At 39.6% G+C, this 21506-nt stretch overlaps 1 protein-coding gene across 9 annotated transcripts in view; it reads right to left on the bottom strand.

Moving 5' to 3' along the window:
• The window catches only part of LOC111866476 (zinc finger protein 384), a 448072-nt gene that overhangs the window by 169381 nt on the left and 257185 nt on the right, over nucleotides 1-21506 (bottom strand). For all 9 annotated transcript variants that reach the window (XM_033752265.1, XM_033752264.1, XM_033752263.1 and 6 more), the window contains one exon: nucleotides 10832-11063. In XM_033752265.1, the coding sequence (XP_033608156.1) occupies nucleotides 10832-11063 (232 nt within the window). The remainder of the gene's footprint in view (nucleotides 1-10831; nucleotides 11064-21506) is intronic.

Genomic DNA, 21506 nt, shown 5'->3' with positions numbered 1-21506 from the left:
CCAGATGAGAGTTGAGGGCGATTGTGGAGGAATTGGTGGAATGAAGATTGGCAGGGGAAACCGAAGTACTCGTAGAAAACCTGCCCCAGCGCCACTTTGTCCACCACAAATCCCACTTGACCAAACCCGGGATCGAACCTGGGAAGCCAGCGACTTACCGCTTGAGCTATATCGCCGCCAATAGTTACCGTTGGTCGCTATGCAAGTCTGCCAAAGTTGATATAGCTGCCGAAAACATTGCTGAAACATATTGGCAGTAAATTCCGGTACGACGCTTTGCGGCCATTCCACGAACTTATTGACTGTGGTAGTATACTGCAACCTGTAGACCCGTTGTTAAGTAATGACTCTGTAAACAACATCTGCTGTTAGGCAACAAATTCCTAACAGGTAACAATTGAACAGCAACAGAGAAACGTTTTCTGTGCAGTCAGTGCCGAGGTGTTAACCAGGACAATTACTAAGAGTTAGTGCAATGCAGGGAAATGAAGATTAATTTGGTGAATTAGTGAGTTAGAGAACTGAAGTTCAGTCCGTTGAGCTGTTATTTTTAGAAGCTGGTAGATAAAGCACGGGGATAAACCAGAAACCCAGAGTAAGGGGAGCGTACGTTGTTGGAAGACGTCACCAGGCGATGACTGAAGACACAATAGACTAAGAAGGCTTAGTACGTGCTGTAATGAACTGTTGATTGCATGAATTAGCGATTGCGCTATAGCTACTTGCAGTTACGATCTGTAAGCGGTCAATTAATCCAAATACAAATACAAACCCCGTCTATAGTCACAACATTCTAGCACGTGAAAATATATTTAGCCTTAATATTTACTGCCATTAGACATTACATAACTTTTATATAAGTATGGTTGAAATGGGCTCCAAATCTAAAATGAGAGCAAAGTGTGCAAGAATGATTGAGGTATAATAACAACATGGCGGTCGAGCGTAATGCAAGTTCTATTTGTAATTAATGAATTATTGAAGCTCGAACGGGAAATCTGTTATGGAAATAGGACGCAAATTAACTTACACATTTAGAATGAAGCATGGCTTGTAAATTGAAAGCTACAAAGTGGCTGTTGTATCTCTTATAATTTCTGTCCGCCATATGAAGAACGCACCGCTTAAATCGCAGATGTCTCTGCTTCCACAGTTCTGGTTGAGAATCATTCAACTTTGGAAACTGAACTAAGGTTGAAGTAAGTTAAAAATCCTCATTTCATTCCAAGTACGTGGAAATGCATTAAACAACTCACTCCAACTCATCAGCACAGTATTTTCACGTCACCTTCCCTTCGTGTCCTTCCCCCTTTGCATTCCCGCTCACATTTCCTACTGCTAACTACTTTGGTGCCTCTGTAACCCCCTCCCCTCGGAATAAACAAACATCATGACAAGCATTTGTTTCGATATCACACCGCAAGAATCTGTTTCCCATTAAAAACATAATCTCTCCAGTTCTTTCAAAGGAGTTATTTTTTTTATCAAGGAGGGAGAGTGGGGGGAAATAAATTTTAAACTTGTTAACTGTAAGACGACCAGCGCCGTGACTGATTTCAGATAGCAAATGGATCAAACAGGGTGCCGCCACAAACACACGGGAGCGTCATTTCGAAATAGCATTGACGAAAGCGCCAGCAAAGAAAGAGTGAATAGTGACTGGTCCGAAATACAAGAGGGATGGCCCTCAACAGGTTTTAATTTCATTTGCTGAAATACAGCTCTAGTCTTTCATACCCTTCGGCACCACAGAAGACAAAGGGTTAAGGTCACGGCCTGGCCGCTTCAACTCCATTTACGAGCATCTTGTACTAACTGAAGAATAAGCAAAGCAGAGTTTCCGACTCAATCGGGAATCGAGGCCAGAGTATTTTATCGTTTAGCTCGTAGCCCACTCACTATACTGACTGAGCTACTAAGCTCACGGGTCTCAGCACGTACATTGCAAATAACAACCGGGTTCCAAGCAATCCAGCATTAGCACGGAAACAGCTGCTATTATGAGGTTCAAGGGCAGCAGAGTAAAAGATTTTTCTCTCTCCTCCACAGTGTCCAGTGAGGCCCACCTTGCCTCCTGTTCAATGGGTACCAGGGGCTCTTTTCCCTTGGGGGAGGGGTTGTCAAGCTGACTAGTCATCTCAGTCTAAAGTCACTGTCAATTATGAAGATGTATCTCCACGCCCCCATACTTCTTCATGGAGTGTTGCTTAATTAATTAAGTGCAAGGACAACTTTATTTTTGTGTATTACTGTTAGAAGATTTTCACTAAGTCTCTGACATTAAGGGAGGAACATAGACTGAGGGTGTTCGAGAACAGGGTGTGGAGGAGAATATTTGGATCGAAGAGGGAGGAAGTGACAGGAGGTTGGAGAAAACTGTATAATGAGGATCTTCATAACTTGTATTCTCCAAGTATAATTAGAATGTTCAAATCAAGAGGATGAGGTGGGCATGGCATGTAGCAGGAATGAGGGTGAAGAGGAATACATATAGGATATTGATGGGAAAGCCAGAAGGAAAGAGACAACTAGGAAGTCCAAGTTGCAGATGGGTGGAGAATATTAAAATGGATCTTAAAGAGATAGGTTGGGATGGTATGGATTGGATTGATCTGGCTTAGGATATGGACAAGTGGAGGGCTCTTGTGAACACGGTAATGAACTTTCGGTTTCCATAAAATGCTGGAAGATTCTTGAGTAGCTGCAGATTTGGCTTATCCTCAAGAAGGGCTCAGCTCCATGAGTCTACATACACTTATTTCATCACGTCAGAGATTATAAATATATCTGAACTGGCGATATATAAAAACAGTTATTAAACAGCAATTGATTCATAATAATGACTATTGAATAGGCCACATTGCTAAGTAATGACCTTAGGTCCGTCTAGAGCAATGTAAAGTGGTATGATAAATATTGTCAGAACAGTTGTAGGACGACAGCCGCTGTTCATAAGGTCTAGAGGGGCATTTCATGAGACAGAGGGTAAACGTCAAATTAAAAGATTGCCTCGCTTCCACCCTCGTCCCTCTCCCACCCCACTGATTGGTACTGAAATATTGGCACGACCCTGCAGGCGACTATAAAAGGGCTGACCCCTCGATTTGCATTTTGCTATTTTCTTATTAGTAGGCTCTGCACAAGGGAATTCCTTTAGAATTTCAGGCAGAGGAGAGTTAAGGGTCAGAGAAAAAACTGGGAGACTTTTAATTTCGAAGATTCGTCCAGTCATTTGGAAAATGACTGACCCATACTGCTTAAAAGTAGCCTTTGGGGCAAAACTTTAATGAAAAAACGCCAAAGTGTGTGTCCGTTATATGATATGAAGGCGATTTACAATGCTTCAAAGGAACGCACAGGGTTTCAGAGTGAAAATTTTTAATAGGGGTTGAAATGAGAGATCAAATTTAGGAGGGGGTAATATATATGTAAGGAAATAAAGTATTTTACGTTGATCTGAATCCGAATGACTAAGCAATAGCATCCCCAACGTATGGACTAACAGAAGTCGAATGCTTACGTGACCTCGTCTTCCCTCTGAAGTTTTATATATTTGTAAAGAAAGCGTAGTCTTTCACGCACCAGAAAACGTTTCTGTTCAAACTGACTAAGCCAGCCGCACACGTTGTATGAGATCAGCAGACGGTTCATGCAGTAAAGGGCCTGACTTTTGTTTCCAGAAGATACTGGTTCAGCAATTTCATAACTTGTACTCTTCTCCAATTATAATTAGAATGATCAAGTCAAGGAGGATGAGGTGGGCAGGTCATGTAGCACGAATGGAGGAGACGAGGAATGCGTATAGGATATTGGTGGGAAAGCCAGATGCAAAGAGACCACTCGGAAGGCCGATACGTAGGTGGGTGGACAATATTAAAATGGATCTTAGAGAGATAGGATGGGACGGTATGGATTGGATTGATCTGGCTCTGAATAGGGACAAGTGGAGGGTTCTTGCAAACACGGTAGTGAACTTTACGGGGGCTCCATAAAATTTTGGGAAATTCTTGAGTAGCTGCACAAATGGTTGCTTCTCAAGGAGGGCTCAGTTGCATGTGTGTGTGTGTGTGTGTGTGTGTGTGTGTGTGTACTGGTTCAACAATACAAACAAGATTGTCTCTTTTAACATTTTTCATTTCGCCCTCAAACTCTAGCGCATATGGGTATCCTGCTCATAAGACTGTGAGATTTGAGAGCGATTAAAAGTGATTACATATTTACGGGCGATCAGCTGAAATCGACTGCGAACTGACGCAACTGGTCGCCCGAAAGGATATATTTATTTCTCTCTTACACACATTGTTCTTTGCAAGCAATGGACACGTATCATATAAAATTATTATTATTTGTTGTTCTTGTTGTTGTTTGTGTTTGATTTGTTTCCTTTCTTGCTTATGCTTGCTTTGAAACTGCCTTTTAGTTGTCGAGGAAGCAAAGCAATTAATAAAGAATGGAACTGAACTGCATTAGATTTTACAGACGAATACGTGCATCTGTTTGAGATCAGAGATTACCAAGGGTGGGTAAGTATTAAGATTACTGTCTTCTGGGACGTGACACCGTGCAGTTTTGTAGAGAGGCACAAACATCTCGGAGGAACCTGATGCCTCCATCTTCACAGATATCGCCCTAAATATGGAAGCAGAAGATCGCACTATCTATCTGTCAATCTACCAGACTACACGGTGCAACATTCCTGAAGACGGTAGTCTTAATACATCTACTTAGTATCTGTGAAGGGTGACATCAAGTCGTAAATATTAATTTTTTTAATAAATCATTTACAAATTCTCATATCATGTACAACTGAATTTGTATGACATTTCTGGTCTACTTGCAATATTTTTATACTATTGTGAAGTTTCTTTGGGAGTATTCCTGTGGGAACATCACTCTCATGACCATCATGAGGATCATCATCATCATCAGTGACAGATGTGGCGATGGCAGTAGCAACAGTAGTAGTAGTAGTAGTAATGGAAAAAGCAGTAATAAACACAAAGAAGCATATGCATAATAAATTAAGATAATTTGTCTTTACACATAAGGCATTTACTGCCCTAAAGTACCTAGCAATGAACTCTTAACCTCCTAAAGCGAAATATCAAAAGCGTCAGCCATTTTGTTAACACTGTTATCTACTTCCGCTTCTCCGTGCGAAAATAGGTCACTGGAAATAAAAATTAGATAATTCGTATCTATTTTCCTACAAAAATCTTTCAGTAGCACATAAACTTACTAGTAACTTGTCTGGTCACGTGATAACTTCATGTTGAAAATGTGGGTACAGTCATGCTATAATACAAATAGTGACGTGAGGCAACTACTTATTGTGTCCTTGATCTATCCGACCCGACGGATTTATGGAATCAAATGACCTCCTTCATAACTGGAGCCTTAAAAGCAACCAAAAGGGCTCAGAATTCATAACCTGTGGCATATTCAATCACGTACATCGAATTTATCACGCATTTTCCTTGAAAAATACGAGGAATTATACATAATTTTGTTCTGTAATCAAACTTCCTTAACCGCATCTGTGGTCTAGTGGTCAGAATTCTTTGCTACAGATCTACAGATCCCGGGTTCGACTCCCGGCGCTACCATATTTTCTGAGAAGTAGTGGGTCTGGAACGGGGTCCAATCAGCCTCATGAGGATAACTGAGGAGCTAATTCAAGGAAATGGCGGCTCCGGTGTAGAAAACTGAAATTAATGGCCATGGAGATCCGTAGCACTGACCACGCGACACCCTCTGTCGGCAAAAGTTGGCACTAACTTCGCCGACAAGAGGCGGTCGCTCGGTCGGTATAGTTCGCTAGCGGGCTATAGGCCACGGAGTTTGTTGTTGTTTGATACCCGAAAAAGAAAATCTGCTTTGACGTCGCTCTGACCTCTATAAATTCCTCATGAAGTGGGCTCGAACTGAAGCTGGACTAACCGCTTGAGCTACAGTAAAACCAAACTTTTTTTCTCTCTCATGGCACTGCGGCCACTGTTTGAACTATTGTACCTGATGACAGATCTTTGTGGAGCAATCCGTGGAATGAGAATTGGCAGACGATACCGAAGTACTTGAAGATAAAACCTACCCCAGTGCCGCTTTATCTACCACAAATCCTACATGACCTAAACCGGGCTCGAACCCGAACCGCCGCGGTGTGAAACCGGCGACTATCAGCCTGAGCCTTGGCACGGCCCTATAGCCTATCTTACCTCGTAGACAACAATTTTCTTCATGAAGAAGAAAGAAATATAATTAATCACTTCGAATTCATATGGTTTATTAGATTAGAAAGCAGTTAGGTGCCTGACTTGCATTACATAGATTCGAATCTTGATCAGAGCACAAATGAACCCGAGCCAGAGTGCACGTGGCTTTCTCGGTAAAGTGTCAGTACAATTCCTTGTAACAGATTAGAAATTTCCTGCATCACGACCCTCCACTCTCAATTGCCCATGCGCCACATGCCAAATTCGAAGTCAAATGGTTTCCATAGGTACACAGGAGACATAATTAAAAAATAAATAAACTCAATCACACTCAACTAGTCCTTTGATGCAACATAGTTTTCCTGCCCACCTACTTATATTATGCTTGTTAAGATACTTCTATAAGGCTAAGGTTCGATACTTTATTCCAGAGGTACCAGATTCGAAACTCGGCCGGGTTATCTGCTATAATCACTGAAGATTTCCATATTTCCTTCCTCCTACAAATGCAGGGAAAATACCTTCTTACAGGCCTTGACTCCCTACTTTCAAATTTCATCATTCATTTCCATATTCCTAACCAATTTAACGCTATAAGGCAAATTCTGCAGTGGAATCAGCATCACTGCATAATCTAAGAGGTATTTTCTTGACCTTAGAGCTCTAGTAGGCCTCCTTGAACGACCGTAAGGCAACTTACAACACAAATCAAAACAAACAAACGAGGGGAAACGGCCATGACTAAAGCGGCATTCGAACCACTGACCCCAGGGTTAAAGTGTTATTTGACCGTATGATGGGCGTGACTGGATTTCGTGAATACCAGTGAACTCTTACGGAATATTATACCTTCCAACCACACAGTCCATAATTTCTTGAATTATGAGATAAAATACTGGATGATAAAATATGTGGAATGAAAAGTTTAAGATATGTTGAAAATCTGACTTTCTTGTGCATGGAATCACTGTGGGCGGGAAAAAGGCCACCGAGAGGATAGCCCAAACATAGGAAAGAAGGGGAATCAGAAAAGTGGGAGCAATGATCCACATTAAAATGAATTTTAAAACTTTTCTTCTCCTTTTACTTAGAATAATTTCTTTGCCTTATAATTTTTCAACAGTTTCCTCCTTTTCTTTCCTTCAGACAGACCCTTTGGAATTGTAATGAATAAAGAAACGATTAATTTCAACAGTCAAAAGAATGTTTCGCGAAGTGAGGTCAAGCGAACGGCAGAGAAAAACATTCTGACTCAGCCACAAAAAATCGCGTTATAAAAACTGTACTTCAAGTGACAGACATACTGGTACGAGTACCTATTCTGATTTTTCGAGAAAAATGTAGACCCTCTCTATTTGCGATTCTAAATGAGGCGGAGTGTTTTAATACTAATACATTTCATAAAGATGCACTGTACAGAAATATAATCATATAAAATTACTTTGTGCAGTGCCGTTTCAATTCTTCAATAGTTCATTGTTCTAGAAGGTCATCGCTCATATGGAATCTAAAATTTCTGCCATCAGAAACCAACCCGAACTAATTTAATCCATGTAGGATTTGGGTTTCTCACGGTGGTGGTTTTGAAGAACTCTGTCTTCTGGGATATACATGTAGTGTGTTGAAAGTCAACCGACGTTTAGGATGAACATATCACCTCTATTTTCAGGGCCGAATAAGCAGAGAAAAAGACCAGCGTGAAAGCTCGGTTTGACATCTGCTTTCAAGCTGGTATTTTCCTAGGCGAATTCGACCCTGATGATGGAGGCGTTATGTTCCTCCGAAGAGTCGCCTGACTTTCAATGGATTACATGGCGTTATTTCCCAGAAGACAGTACAGTTAATTCAATTTAGTTCAAATATTAATATCGTTCTGTAAAAAAATATTTAAAACCTTTATCTTGGTTTCTTGCCGATTCACGATTAAAATATTTTCTCTTGCCTATTTTTAGAGCTTGTATCTGGGAAATGTCTGTCATATTAATAACATCATTATAACACATACAAGTGGATAAAAGTTATGCACTTGCCCACTGATTATATTTTTCGATTGCTCTTTTACAGAATCTTCTCCGAGTCCAAATATGCTCACCATTTTGTTTTCAGTGTACTTGCCATCAACTTTCCTTACTCCCTCAACAAGAGATCAAGTTTCCGTATGGTACAAAACAAGTCACAAATTTTCTTATATTAACGTATTTTTTTATTACTTGGTGGGGTGGGACTAAGTCCCTTGTACTGCGGCTACTTCTGGCTTTTTGTACCAGCCCCAGATGATAGGTGAAGGTGATTGTGAAGCAATTTGTGGAATGAAGATTGGCAGGGGAAACCGAAGTACTCGGAGAAAACCTGCTCCAGCGCCACTTTGTCCACCACAAATCCCACTTGACCAGACCCGGGATCTATACCGAGCCGCCGCGGTTGGAAACAAGCGACTAACCGCTTGAGCTATGGCACGGTTAATGTTAACGTAAGAAGCAGCAAAAAATAGTCTCATGTTGTATTTGAACTCTAACACGTAACATTGCTTGTTAACACCTGCTACTTAAATGAAATACTCCATTGTGTAGAAAAGGATTGTAAAAATAAATTTGTTCTTGTGCTTAACTAATCAAGTACTATTCCATGAAGGCGTATGGGGGGTGTAAGTATAGATCCACATATTTCTAGGCCTCGGAATTTGTTGGAGGTAAGTGGTCAGCTTCATGCCCCTGTAAAAAGCGTTTGTGATTATATTAATGTAAGTTTTCTAAAGATAAATTCTCGAGCTCCTTACAAACACAGAATGCACTGTGCAAAAGAAATAAAACAAATGTACAAGTAATATTAGCTTCCAGCTTAGAAGCATATAATAATGTTAACGAGGCCGATAACCAGCGAAACAATTGTGATTGTTGGGCGGTATAACATTAAGGCGTTATGCAAGTCGTGTAGGTCAGTGTTCACAATTAGATGTGACATTTGGGTAGGTCATGGGCAAATGTTTACAAACAAGTCTCTAAAACATAAAATCGTGCTACAAATCTCATTTATATAAAATGGCTGATGAATTAAAATTCAAATGCCTTATGACCGCATACACACATAAAACGTAGAAGCCGAAGATTAGTTTCTTTCTGTCGTGAAGGCCACATGTAAGGAGAGATAGCTCAGTGACCACTGAACCCTTGTCGTAAAAATCTAACATTCTTAGTGGAGCACATCCTTATCTTTATAAACATCAGACAGAAAACGTAGTCGCCATAGTCGATACTGCAGTACTCTGCATTTGCTGAAGGGATGGGAGGATTACCATGGAATAAACATAAATAAGCAGTGTCACTTGAAAGAAAAACTATAGAGATTTTAACGGAATTATTACGGTAGAAGTACATTAATAATTTACGGCAGCATAGACCAGATTATAAGTTAAGGAACAAAGGTTGTTCAGACAATATTTTCTGAATGAGCAGAATTACCTTCCTATACTAATAAACTTTCACGGTGATACTTATTGAAAGCGGGAAAAACATCCATTTTATACACCATCACCTGAAAGATAAAACTCAGTTCCTTGCTCATCATCAAAACTTCCTGTAAACAACACAACTTCTTGCACCCAGTTCTTCAAACAGTTATCAAAGCATCATGTACTCACACGTCTGCATTGAGTGGTTGTAAACCTTCCTGCGCAGAGTGACTGAGCTATTAAAGCTGTATTTCCTCTGTTCGACCATTATATCCAAGGCAGGAAGCTCTGTTACTGGACTATTATCAGCACACAGCATACCCACTTTCTCAGCTGTTAATAATTCCTCCTGTACTCAATAATTATTAAAGATTCCTGTCGACACTGGTGGGAAAGCTAGAAGGAAAGGGACATTGAGAGGACCAATAGTTAGGTGGGTGGATAATATTAAAATGGATCTTAGATATGATGGGATGGATTGGATTGATCTGGTTCAGAATAGGGACCAGTGGAAGGCTCTTGTGAAGACGGTAATGATCCTTCGGGTTCTATAAAATGCTGGGAAGGTCTTGAGTAGCTGCACAATTGGCATCTTCTCAAGAAGGGCTCAGCTCTATCAGTGAGGGAGTGAGTGAGTGAGTAGACATATGGAAACATTTCTTAAGACTCTGGTTCTCAGTTCTTGAGCTGTGAGTATTAGCCTGAGAGCCTCATATATTCAGCGGTTATCAAAACCTTCAATATTCAGTTCCTCGGCAATTATAGAAGCCCCCTTTAAAAATCTGGGCTATATATCCTGCAATGAACTATTATTAAGCTCCCGATTATTTATCAATGGATCATGCGCACAATTCTCATATATTAAACTCTTATCAAAACTTACTTTACTAAGCCATCATCTTGTCATTCCCTGAGACAAATGCCTCATGAAAGAATCTGTACTCAGCGATTATCAAAGTCTCCTTTACTCAGCTTCTTAATTATTTTTAAATTACACTGTGCACAGTTCCAGAGCTACTGGCAATGTTTCTTGTACTAAATAGGAGTAATACAAGTCCCTACAAATAGCCAATTTATTAAAGCCTCGTTTTCTCAGTCTTTGAGCTATTAGCAATGTCTGTTGTGATAAAAGATTCTCGAGACTTTTCTTAGCAAAGCCTCAGGTACTCACCGGTGTGAAGTCGGGTATGTTGCTGCACATGACTAAGTTGCTTGAAGCGACGGTCGCAGTACGAACACTTGTAGGGCTTCTCTCCCGTGTGAACACGGATGTGCTGTACCAGTTGGTGGTTGGACGAGAACGATTTGAGACACTGTTGGCACTGGTGAGGTTTCACCTCGCTGCGATGAGCGACAACAGCTTCCCGAGCATGCATCTGCATTGCCGATTTGTGCATGAAGATCTGTAGAGGGCCAAGATCAATTCTCGTCTTAATTATAATTGCTTCTTGTATTGAAAAATATTTAAATATTTATTTCAGCTTCAATATTGTATTGCTTTTATCTATCCTATTTATAAATCCTTAACCATTTGGCAGGTGTTAGGCCCTATCTATAAACGCAGTGTCATGGCGTGACCTTTATAAATACCTTAAGTTTATATTAAAAATCTCTTAATATTGAACATAAATACCTATATACATCGTAGTATTAAAGAAATACTTAACTATTAGACAGTGTGTAAGTAAACACATTAGCACATAAGTCATTGAAGATAAATTTACCTTAAGGACTATCTCAATATTGATTGCAATTTCAGCATTTATTATATCCTATCTTTCGTGATAATACGATACATACTTAATCATTTGACAGCACATTATTTCTGAATTATCTGTCTGTTATCATTTTATCGTTGTTTAAATCGTTAAGTTACGGCTCAGTTATGAAATTCCCTCGCTGAAAGAGACATGAATAAAACTGAAAAATACATAGTCTTGGTACCATAAGAAACCTATGAAGAGTGAACTTAACAGCTAACATTTCTTATTTTAACAGGCTTTACTTAAAGCATAACCAAAATGAAGTTAGTTGGTGAGAAAAATTGCAATATTTTACAAATTCCAACGATCCTTACGTTAGCTCTGTGTTAATCTGCAAAGGATAAAATTAACCTGCCACAAAACAGATATATTTAAAATACGTAAAGCGCCACATTATTTATGTTAATATGCAAAATTATATTTCACTCAATTAATTCCAATTATAAAGTGTAGAAGAATACCAGAACTACAAGTAACGTCCATAAACCTATCTTGTTGCAGGTCTTGTGAGACATAGTTTATGAAATTCCTGAGTTAATCCCCTTGCATGCAGGAGAATAAATCCAAGTGGATCTTGCGGAGAATTTCACCGGATGGATTTAATGAACTACCTCAGCTCTATGTAGTGTCAATTAGTAAAATGATTTCACGAAACTGAAATCAAGATAGACTGTCGGCAATCAGTATAGATCATGATCATTGTGTAAACGTCTCTACAAAGTCTGGAACTAGCCTGTACAGATCGTCACGAAAAGTCTCACAAGAGGCGAGAAACAACTGCCAGAAGTCAGGTCAATATTTTACTTCTAAGATTCTGGATGTCGAAAGTTGAAACTAAAAAGCTCAGATTGATCATATTAAAGACTTCACTATTTGATTCATATTTTCGAGATACCTTGCGGTACGATTCATCTGAATGACCGACTTGACTATGTACGTATAAATAGAACGGAAAATTCCAACACCACCGTCACCAAAATCCATCAGTGGACTCGAGACTGAGCATGTTTCTTCCACTGCTCACCCACACAACTTTATTCCCCCGAGACCACTCATAAGAATGTTATCAAATCTCCTTTTCAACCTTCCTAAACCTTTCACCCACGCTTTTTAAGCAATGAAACATCCTTAAACCTAGATCTCTTCTGTCGCTATTTCATGTTTTACCATTTCCCGTGCCCACGTCTCAATTTCACCGGAAAAGAAAGGTTTGCTACGTCTTGAACATACGTCCTTTCATCATACAGAAATATTCAAACCTTCAATCACGTAACAAGAGTGACATTGTTGTGACAGAAAACAATTGGGGAAGAGTAACCCCGTGACTGGTCCTGAAATAGCCAGTAGCCGCGTATCAAGAGATTTTCCCCACAAATTTGGTACAGGTTTGTCTCCTCAATCCGACTAGCATGCCCAGCTACTTTGTATATTTATTTCATTACGCTAAAAACAACCGGAGACGTGCATAAACCAAGAAGCAACATATATCACACACTTAATCCATGTTAGATTCGGATATTATGTAGAAGAATTTCTTTTAAAATATTTGTAATGTATATTATTTTCTCAAACTAAGAGACTACATTTCAGAACTATATAAAACGTATACTTCTCAAATTCAAGACTCTATATGCTTAAATACTTATATGAACATATATTTTCTTTGTTCCTTTAAGCTTTTTTTTCCATTACACTTTCGTTAAATTAAATTAGTTTCAGTTCGAGTGAATAACTTCGACAACACCTAATTCTAATTACTTTAATTATTACATTGTTAACTTTTTCCATGCAAAGATATATCGCTTAGAAACAATAAGACTTCTAGTCTGAATATTCTGATGTTTTTTAACCATCAAGAACCGCAACAACCGATTACACGGTTGTTCTAACAACTTAAATTAAACATTTCCGTGAAAATATAGTAACATAACTCTCCATTAAAATTTGTGTGAAAAGGTTCAACTTTTGGAATCAAACGACGGTCATCAATCTCCAAGCAATATGAGCACTCTCTTATGGAAACACAGCATTCAGTGAAGTTCTTCAGCATACAAGAAACATTGTTATGGACAGTAAGTCTAAACACTAAGAACCTGCCGCAACTGCTGTCTGGTGCTACCACATTCTAATTTCCTCTACCTGGTGACATGTTGGAATTCATTCAAACGTATATTCATCAAGCCTGAAGCGTATTATGAATGAGGCATTTGCTCCTCACATGGCTTACAATATATTGGCTGTTACTGGTTTCAGTTAAGTTTAATGGGAACATAACTTGTTACAAAATCGAATTGCACTCTACAATCTTTCCGTTTTATCTTTGTACTTTGAGCTCCTGTCTCTGCAGTGGCATACAAATGTACAATAAAAATCTGTGCATCTTTATTTTTCTCATCTAGGAAGTATAACTCTGTTCATATTACATACCCACTAAGGGACCTCAAGGCATGACGTTTATTCAACAGTTCAATAAATTATTTGCCCTTATGGTACCTGAATATTTATCACTACCAGCTCAATATGAGGCTACCCAAGCCCATCTGAAGGCGGTTCAATCAAGTTCACACCGTCACACCTACCTTCATTTATTCCCGCCTGCGCAGTAGTTATTGGTGGCTGTTTGTGACCAGAATTTCGTACCAAAATAATATATGCGACATTCCTTTGTCCCTGACATATTGCTTTTAGACTTCTGGAGAAGTAAGCGAGCATAAAACAGCCTTGGAAGGATATTTCGAATTTCCTGAATTTATTCTGCTCATAACATAACCCTAGAACAGTTGTTAATAAGTTATTAAACTCATTTTAAGTATTTTATTTTATAAATATAGAACACTTGATAGAACTTTTCATACTATATTTTTGCCCTGCAAAAGAAGCTTGCGGGCACATCCCTAATTGTTTACATACACACGTAAAAACTTCTAGCTTTACCCAGACGAAGAAATGGCTAAAGACGGGCGGTCAGTCATTCACACTTCTAGTTATCCACCCATGAAACACGCGATGTATCGTTAAGATACGGAAAGGGGAGCACCAACTTTTCTACTAAAACGTAAGCCATGCTCTCAGCTTTAAAAAAGTGCCCGATTACTTCCAAATGCGAGGGATGAGTGTTGGGTTAGGGGACTAATATCAAGGAAAACAAACATGCCAAGGGTTGCTGCTGTTACTACCACCACTGATTCCAATGGATTAAACCCTTCTCATCCCCGAAGGGGTGAAAACAAGGGTTGGGGTGAGTTGGCGATAAAAAGCGTTAACTTAAAAAGCCAGAACTTGATATGCTGTGTACTACACATTGGGAAAGAAATAAACAAAAATGACTTTGTAACAACAATTGCGAGTCACTGATGGTAGTATATTTATATGCTTTTCAGTTTATTTAGGATATGTCCTCAGTTACAGAGGTAAGAATGATTGTAATTATAAATTGAGAACGATGTCACAGGAAGCGTTCTCGTGGCCCAAGATTACGAGTTGCATCCGCTACACCAACACATTGCCGTGGAGGTCATATCATGCGAATATGGTACAGGAAACGTACCGAGGTAGAGAAGGAATAGGACAGTAAAAGAAGGATATTCAAAGAAAACACAACCGGCAAAGATAAAAAGAAACAAAGGAGTCTAAACAGTCCTTAGAAAAGGACAATCAGAAATTATACAGAGGAACGAAAGCTGGAAGGAAAATCAAACTCCATAACAAGTTATAACAGAAACAAGGAGGAAGACTAAATGGAGACAGACTCTCTAGGAACACCCTAGGAAGGAAAAGAATTGGGCAGAATGATTCTAAATCCAAGAAAAATTCCTGAGAAAGTTAACAGCTCTTCAGAACACCTTAATATCACCACAAGACAAACAGAATTTAACTAATACGGCTATATTTTCGTTTCTTGTGACACACTGATTTAGAGATACTGTTCGAGTTAGGGCCTTCTGAGTTCCTAGGACGCCCTGATTGAGTGACGTCAAGAGAGTAGAGGTGCGAGTCACCGTTTCGATCCAAATCCACGTAGGATGAGTTTCGTGGGAGGACACAAAATAATCCTTGGAGGAGAACAGATGAAAGGTATAAAAGGAAGACCAGAAGAAATTCAAATTTCCACTTAAAATTCTTTTCCATTTCTCTTCTCCCCCTTACCACTCTTCCTGAGAAGTATCTCACGTGATATCATTCAGTAAGACCAATTAGAAATTCGAACGAAATTAAAGACTCATTTCATCATCACCATTTGAATATCTGAATGCGTGAGAAGAAGAATGGCTTATGTAAGAACGTTTGCTCAACACTTTTAAGTTCTTATTCGAAATTCTAATATTAATTCGTCTTATAATGGACTTGAAAATATAAATATAGATATATTGATACATGTGTATCGTAGATATATTATTATTGAGGTACATATACAGATATTTTGATACTTGTGTATTATACAAGCAGATATATATATATAGTTATTGAGGTAATTCTTTAAATACTCGTACTTCACCTAAGGTTTTGCTTATATGTAAATGGTTTTGCAAAGTAAGCGACATAGGTCGGAGTTCGGAGACTATTCGTCTCTTAATTTAGTGGCACTGGAGGCCGTGCCATAGCTCAAGCTGTTAGTCGCTGGGTTCCCACCGCGGCGTCCCGGGTTCGATCCCGGGGTCTGTTCAAGTGGGATTTGTGGTGGAAGAAGTGGCGCTGTGGCAGGTTTTCTCCGAGTACTTCGGTTTCCTTGCCAATCTTCATTCCACAAAATTCTCCATCATCGTAATCACCCGGGGAGGCTACAATAGGCCAATCAGTGGCCGCAGTGCCGAGTGGACTCAGATGGACTCCACTCTCACTAAGCGAATTAAAAAAAAGTGGTACTGGAAGCTAATGTAGGCCTACATATCTACCGTAAAATACATACAGCCTAACGTATCTGAAGTTCCCACTAAGCAACATAAATGCGGCCCCGAATATGAAGCTCATGACAAAGGATAACAGAAGAAAGATCCATAAAATTGAAAGGAAAAAAGCCAAAGAGTATAAAAAATTGCAGGAACGAGACAAACTACCATCAGCGGGACGTGATGCTATTCAGACACAACGTGAGGATCGGAACATCGTTTAAGCCTATTTTCAGTCACACAGCAAATTAGAATATTGCACGAAAGAAACTGGAGAAAAATAATTAGGATAGCAAGGAAAGAGTAATAAGAACGAGAAGACGCAGAAAGAGAAAACTAAAAGGAACATTGAAGCAGGAGAAAAAGCAAAAACATCATAATACTTCACAAAATAAAACTCCGTGGCCTGTATTCCGCAAGCGAACTATACCGATCGAGCGGCCGTCGCTTGTCGGCGAAGTTTGTGCCAACTTTAGCGGATAGAGGGCGTCACGTAATCAGCGCAACGGTTCCCCACCGCCGTTAATCTCGGTTTTTTAGACCGGAGCCGCTGTTTCCTTCAAATAGCTCCTCAATTATCCTCACGAGGATGAGTGGACCCCGTTCCAGACTTCTCAGAAAATCTGGTAGCGCCGGGAAACGAACCCGGAACCTCTGGATATGTAGCCAGGAGCTCTGACCACCAGAACACAGAGGCCTGTTTCGGCCTGTTTCGGCCTGTTGCGTCCCTTTCCATATTCTTCTTGTTCTACCTCTACCACATCTACCAGATCAACGATACTTACAGGCTTGAAGTGTAATGAGGGTGTATTCCAGCCTTTGGAAATATATTTATATATTTTCTACATTCTATACTTTTGTTTATATAAAGGGAAGATAGCCAAAGAAGAAGATGAATAAAAATAAATGCTGCCTATAATAATATGTTACATAATTTCCAATTTGTATTTCTCACTAAATCAAATTCCATAAAATCTTTCCTGCTTCCCTGTTGCTTGGGTCTGAAATGTGTATGACTTTTTCACGATGCAGTGCTCACCTCGATAAAGAACTTGGCCCCATTTAGAAACGGAACAAGTATTCTATCTTAAGAACGGGGCATAATACCCAGTTAACCTTGAGATAGAATTCTAGCAAAGATAATTGACTATTAAAACCTGCCATTTTCCGAGGACGGTAGAAAGAGACGGAAGAGCGGAAGCACGCCAAGCATAGGTGTAGAGTCACCTTTTCTCAATAAAAGGTGTGCTTCGAAGTAGTAAGCATATCGCTCAAATGGATTCTATTTTATTTTTTATAACTTCTTGGCCTTGATAATTGTTGCAAACAAGAATCTGTCGTTGCATAGCTAATCACAGCTGCCGAAACCATAATGCTCAGTCTGAAGTTATGCTTCCTCACAGTCTGTTAAATATTCAGCATTTAATTAATTCATTCACATATTGGGGGGTGGAGTCCAGTTGGGTCCAGTCGGCACGGCGGCCACTGATTGGCCTATTGTACCTGCTCCGGGTGATTATGATGGAGAATTTGGTGGAATGAAGATTGGTAGGGAAACCGAAGTACTCGGAGAAAACTTACCCCAACACCACTTTGTCCACCACAAATCCCACTTGACCAGACCCTGGTTTGAACCCGGGACGCCGTGTATATATATTCAGTATCATAATTGTTTGAAGTGAAAGCTGTAAATTTTAATTGGATTTTTATTTCTTGTGATTCAGCAAGTTTATAAAACGGTTCTAATGTAGTATTTCCCGGAAAATAAGAGATTTGATCAGCAATTACTAAATTTAAAATAATACCACAAATTCTGACGTAAATCGCCAAGACGAAATTTAATCGAAATATGGTCACAAATTTCAGAGATGAACATTTTGAACAAACATATCCCCATCGTGAGTCAAACGTATAAGATGTGCACAAGGAATTCAAAACAAAGGGAACACATTAAAGCAATTCCGATATGTCGATGAAATAATGATTAATCTCTTCTGGATTGTGACGTTATACCCTGAAGATGAAGGTAGCAGACTCCTCCGAAACTTTTTCTAAATAATTACAAAATTACACGTAATTAGAGATGGAGCAGCAGGTACATGCGACAGGACTCCTTACAGCCACTGACACAACTTCAAGTCCCATAGAATAATGACGGTTTATGAATTCATTGTCGTTTAATCCATTCCTGCGTTCACACTGCAGGTGCGACAGTTTGCGAGGGGGGGGGGTTCTGCAGAAAGATCAACCGCGCATACTTTACCTACAGAATATTGGAAGAGAAAGAATTAGCAGTCCAAAGACGGGGAGGGGGGTTGAACGAGTGACACTTCAAAATTAAACGAAGAAAAATTACGGTTAAAAGAATATTATTAAAACTCCAGGTCCTATTAATGATAACAAAAACATCAGTCATGTAAAAGGCATTAGACTCTTTATATATAAAAATATATGTATATATAAAGATTTGTATTTTGATTTTTAGTCTAATCTCTCTCGCTATATTTACACATACTGTAACGGCCCAAAATAAACTAATGCTCAGTTTGGGTTATTACTAATTGATTTATTGATTATAATATTGATTTTGCATCTTATTTTTATTCAAGGAATTTTAATATTGAAATTTAGTGGCTGTGTATTTTACCATATTGTTTTTCATTTAGTTCAAACTTAATAAATTCAACAGAGTGCTTCTGGGACTATTCTGGCGACAGAAATCTTCAGTGTACGATTGATGCAAAGGAGTTGTAATTAGCCTTGGATAGAGTTGTAACAGGGGTAACTTTTGGAAGTAATTTACTGTATCAGTTTTCCGGATATCAGTCCCATAAGTTGAAAATCGTTCAGTGAATGAACTACGAGGTCTAAATGACGTAATGATTCATTTCAAAGTGACCAATCAGGCACACCCATTCCCAAGGGAAGACGCAATGCCAACAAGTACAAGCAATTTGAAGACTACAGTTATTTTTATTTATTTGGTTAAGTTCAAACGAATTCGAAAATTGCTCCTTTTCTAAATTCAACCCACTATATATTAGAGACTCAAAACCAGATGATTCAAATCACATAGAAGTGAGGAAACATTATCAGTAAGTTAAATTTGGGGGTTATCAAAGCGCGTTACGTCTGCCCTCGAAACTAATTTAGTATCTGAGACCAATTAAAGTGTAAAGAAGTGTAAAATGTAATTGTGTGAGCTGGAACAGACATAAAGTGTACTTTTCTTGCAACGTCTGTGTTCATTCAACACCAAGAGCAGCCGTCCCTGTTAGAAGTAAGTATTGTTCTAATGAAGCCGAGATGCCACAACATCACATCATTTATTCACCCACAAATTTATCGGTCAGGAGAGAGCTACCTGAACTTAGTCCACTTCTCGAGGTCACCCAACCTCCGGCGCCCGATCCCACATTTATTACCTATATGAATGTTCCCTGAATCCGACAACCTAATTAATCAGTAAATTAAACACGCGATCACCTGGAACTCTTTTATTATTTTTTTATTACTTGGTGGGATGGGACTGAGTCCAATTGGTACTGCGGCCATTGTTTGGTCTATTGTACCAGCCCCAGATGATAGGTGAGGGTGATTATGGAGCAATTGGTGGAATGAAGATTGGCAGGGCAAACCGAAGTACTCGGACAAAACCTGCCCCAGCGCCACTTTTTCCGCCACAAATCCCACTTGAACAGACCCGGGATAGAACCCGGGCCGCCGCGGTGGGAAGCCAGCGACTAACCGCTTGAGCTATGGCGTGATCCATCACCTAAAACTTTCTCTGACACCAAGTTCGGTGGGAATGAGGCGTGGATAAAGATGTTTATACATATGAACGGCCATACCATGAACTGGTCTTTATTATTGTTGATATTTACCATTATGCGCCGGTCAGGGTAGCCGAGCGGTCTGAGGCATGTACTGCCTTCACTTGCTCGGAAACTGGGATCTCTGGTTCGAATCTCACATAACACATGGATGTTTGGTATGTGTATGTGTTTATTCTGTGTTTTTGTTGTCCTGCGTTAGGTAGAGGCCTTACGACGAGCTGATCACCCGTCAAAGGAGTCCTACCGTCTGTAAAATGTTCATGAAATTGAAAATCAGAGGCCAGGGCCGAGGGGGCTGTAGAGCCAGAGAAAAAAAAATTATTATACATATTAATAATCAGAGTTGCTAGTTTTAAGAATAAGAACAGAAGATGACAGCTACAGAATTAGTGGAAGGTATGTCTGAAACAGGCCGGTCACGGTAGCCGAGCGGTCTAAGGCATGTACTATCTTCGCTCGCTTCGAAACCGGGATCGTGGGTTCGAATCCTACTCAGGGCATGGATGTTTAGTTTGTGTGTTTGCGTTTTTCTGTGTTTGTGTACGGGTAGAGGCCTTGCGAAAAGCTGATCACCCGCCCAAGGAGTCCTACCGAAAGTGTAAGATTTAGAAAAACCGAAGTGAACGGAGAAGTTCATGGAGGTAGGCGTGGGCCCACTGGGGCTGTAGTGCCAAGGAAAAAAAATGTCTGAGACAGTACTGTAATTCCAACTTTTACCGAAAAGTAATTCGTAGATTGCTCCCAGTTAACAAAACCTTTTGGAGAATTTTGTTATCATATCTCCTATTTTGTGGTGCCTTAGTAAAACTGAAGTAATCCTTCCAGAATATTTGGGGTTATTATTAGTTACTTTTGTAGAAATTTGTTTCAATAGCGAAAAGCAAAGGCACATGTGCAGAAACTGTTTTCTCCGTATATTTCATGCTCCATTTTTTTTAAGTTTTGATTTTGGTTGGCTTTACATTAGTTTCACATAAACCGAAAACAGACAGTCCTGAGATTCAGATTAAGACCGATGTGTAGATACTGCTCCTTTTAGGGCACTGTGGTTACCAACTGGTTTAACATCTCTCTACATTTTCCTCGCACCGTGTATTTATTTGTTTCGTGTGATTCTCAGAATAAGAAGTGATTACTTTCCTAGCGGTATTATAGGACTGATCTTTGAGCGCAGCACGTGTTTTATGAGATAGGCATTGAGTTTTCAATATAATTCACACAGGCTTCATACTTCGAAATGCAAATAGAATAGCGCGTTTCAGTTGCAGTTGATCCTGCATGTGTAGGCCGACGCTTTACATACAGACTGCAGCCACCTGGTTCCTCACTCACGGATTTTTTACCCTGAAGATGGAGGCAAT

This window comes from Cryptotermes secundus, unplaced genomic scaffold, assembly GCF_002891405.2.
Source record: "Cryptotermes secundus unplaced genomic scaffold, Csec_1.0 scaffold320, whole genome shotgun sequence".
NCBI classification, from domain to species: Eukaryota; Metazoa; Arthropoda; class Insecta; order Blattodea; family Kalotermitidae; genus Cryptotermes; species Cryptotermes secundus.
This window is presented reverse-complemented; position numbering and strand designations above follow the sequence as displayed.